Source organism: Malurus melanocephalus, unplaced genomic scaffold (genome assembly GCF_030028575.1).
Source record: "Malurus melanocephalus ecotype Western Australia unplaced genomic scaffold, MMel_1.1 scaffold_1393, whole genome shotgun sequence".
In the NCBI taxonomy this organism is placed as follows: domain Eukaryota; kingdom Metazoa; phylum Chordata; class Aves; order Passeriformes; family Maluridae; genus Malurus; species Malurus melanocephalus.
The window spans coordinates 24,575-26,895 of NW_026624625.1; the positions used below are offsets into that span (position 1 = coordinate 24,575).

At 62.4% G+C, this 2,321-nt stretch overlaps 1 protein-coding gene across 1 annotated transcript in view; it reads left to right on the forward strand.

The window, feature by feature from the left end:
- Positions 1 to 1,979: 1,979 nt before the first annotated feature.
- BTG2 (BTG anti-proliferation factor 2) overlaps positions 1,980 to 2,321 on the forward strand; it is a 3,898-nt gene continuing 3,556 nt past the window's right edge. Inside the window, exon 1 of the mRNA XM_057387826.1 lies at positions 1,980 to 2,216. Coding sequence (XP_057243809.1) covers positions 2,057 to 2,216 — 160 coding nt within the window. The 5' untranslated portion in view covers positions 1,980 to 2,056. The remainder of the gene's footprint in view (positions 2,217 to 2,321) is intronic.

Here is a 2,321-nt window from a genome sequence, read left to right on the forward strand (position 1 = left end):
TTTTGAGGCCTTTTCTTGYAGTGTCCAGTAGATTTTATTCCCACTCTGCACATGGGATGTCCCTCCTCGATTCCCCAGTCTTCAGTCACCTCTTCCCACACCCCRCTCTTCCTCCAGCCTGGATTTTGGTTCAGAGGTGCCCCAAAAGTGGGGATGGTATTGGTGATTTGAGCTCCTTTCGTGGGGTTCAAACTCCCAGTTGTTTCCCAGGACTTTGAGGAAAAAAMCAGGATTTTTGGGGCCTTTTCTTGCAGTGTCCAGCTGGTTTTATTCCCGCTCTGTGCACAGGATTTCCCACTCAAGGGCTGGGCAGCAACTGGGATGGGAATTGGTAAGGAGATGGAGATCAGGRGGAGAAAAAYGGGTTTGGAAATTGTGGAAGAGGGGAAAAARCAGCTCCTGCCTGAGCAGGGCTCTGCTCTGACCAAAAACGGGTTTGGAAATTGTGGAAAAAGGGGAAACAATATTTCCTGCCAAAGGCTGCTCAGCAGGGAGGTGACAATGGTTATGGCAGTGTCACCCCCTGTCCCCTGCCTGGGACAGTTCAGGGATCTCTGGGAAGGGCTTGGTCTCATCCAAGGGACACGGATGTGACTCCAGGGGGAAATYTGGGGRTGGAAACACTGCTGGGAGGAGGCTCCTTGTTTAGGGGGTTTCACTGGAGCCTCTTCCAGGGGGCTCCAGGAGRGCTGGAGAGGGACTGGGGACAAGGGAYRGRGGGACAGGACACAGGGAATGGGATCACACTGGAAGAAGGAAAGGTTGGGATGGATGTTGGGRTGAAACTCTTCCCTTGGAGGGTGGGAAGGGGCTGGGATGGATTCCCAGAGCTGTGGCTGTCCCTGGATGCCTGAGAGTGTCCAAGGCCAGGCTAGACACTGGGGCTGGGTGTCCCTGTGTCCCTGTCCTGTTCCTGTCCCCCTGTGCCTTTGTCCCTGTCCCTATCCCTGTCCCCCTCCCCTATGCCTGCCCTATCCCTGTCCTGTCCCTGTCCGTCGTGTCCCTGTCCCAGTCCCCCTGTCCTGTCCTTGTCCCCTCTCCCCTGTCCCTGTCCCCTTGTCCTGTCCCTGTCCCCTCTCCCCCTGTCCCTGTCCCCTCTGCTCCTGTCCCTGTCCCCTCTGCTCCCAAACCTGTCCCCTCTTGTCCTGTCCCTGTCCCCTCTCCCCCTGTCCTTGTCCCTGTCCTGTCCCTTGTGTTCCCCTGTCCCCCTGTCCCTGTCCCCCTGTCCTGTCCTGTCCCTGTCCCCCTGTCCTGTCTCTGTCCCCCTGTCCTGTCCCTGTCCCAGTCCCCTGTGTCCCTGTCCCCCTGTCCCTGTCCCCTTGTCCTGTCCCTGTCCCCTCTCCCCCTGTCCTTGTCCCTGTTCTGTCCCTTTGTCCCTGTCCCCCTGTCCTCTCCCTGTCCTATCCCTGTCCTGTCCCTGTCCTGTCCCGGTCCCTGTCCCCCTGTCCCTCTGTCCCCCTGTCCTGTCCCTGTCCCTCCTGTCCCTGTCCCCCCGTCCCCCTGTCCCCTTGTCCTGTCCCTGTCCCCTCTCCCCCTGTCCCTGTCCCCCTGTCCCTCTCCTGTCGTGTCCCTGTCCCCTGTCCTTGTCCTGTCCACCTGTCCCAGTCCCCCTGTCCTGTCTCTGTCCCTGTCCTGTCCCTGTCCCCTGTCCCAGTCCCCCTGTCCTGTCTCTGTCCCTGTCCTGTCCTCTGTCCCTCCTGTCCCTGTCCCCTTGTCCTGTCTTGTCCCTGTCCGAGTCCCCTGTCTTGTCCCTGTCCCTGTCCTGTCCCTGTCCCTTTGTCCCCGTCCCCCCCCAATCTCACCCCGATCCTCCCCCGGTAACCGCCCCCCCTCTCCGCTGTGACGTCACCGCTGCCGCGCGCTGAGCTCAGCCTCTATTTGCATACCGCCATTTGCATTCCCTCATTTACATAACGCGCAAGCCAATGGAACGCCGCCGSCGCCGTGACGTCACACCGGGCCCTCCCCTATATACCCCGCGCGCGGAGCCCCCGGCGCAGCCCGAGCGCCGCGGAGCCGCCGAGAGGTCACCGGTGATCCCCCCGTCCCCGCCGGGATGAGCCACCGCCACAGCCACCGCCGCGGCCCCCGGGCCGACATGGTGCCCGAGATCGCCGCCGCCGTGGGCTTCGTGTCCGGCCTGCTGCGGACGCGGGGCTGCGTCAGCGAGCAGCAGCTGCAGGTGTTCAGCGGGGCGCTGCGGGAGGCGCTGACAGGTGAGATTTGGGGAAGGAGCGGCGCCACGACACGGGCCCGATCGTGTATGGGTTCTTCCGGAGCTCTCGGGGCACCAGGCGCCCGCTGGTGTCGCTCCCGAGTGC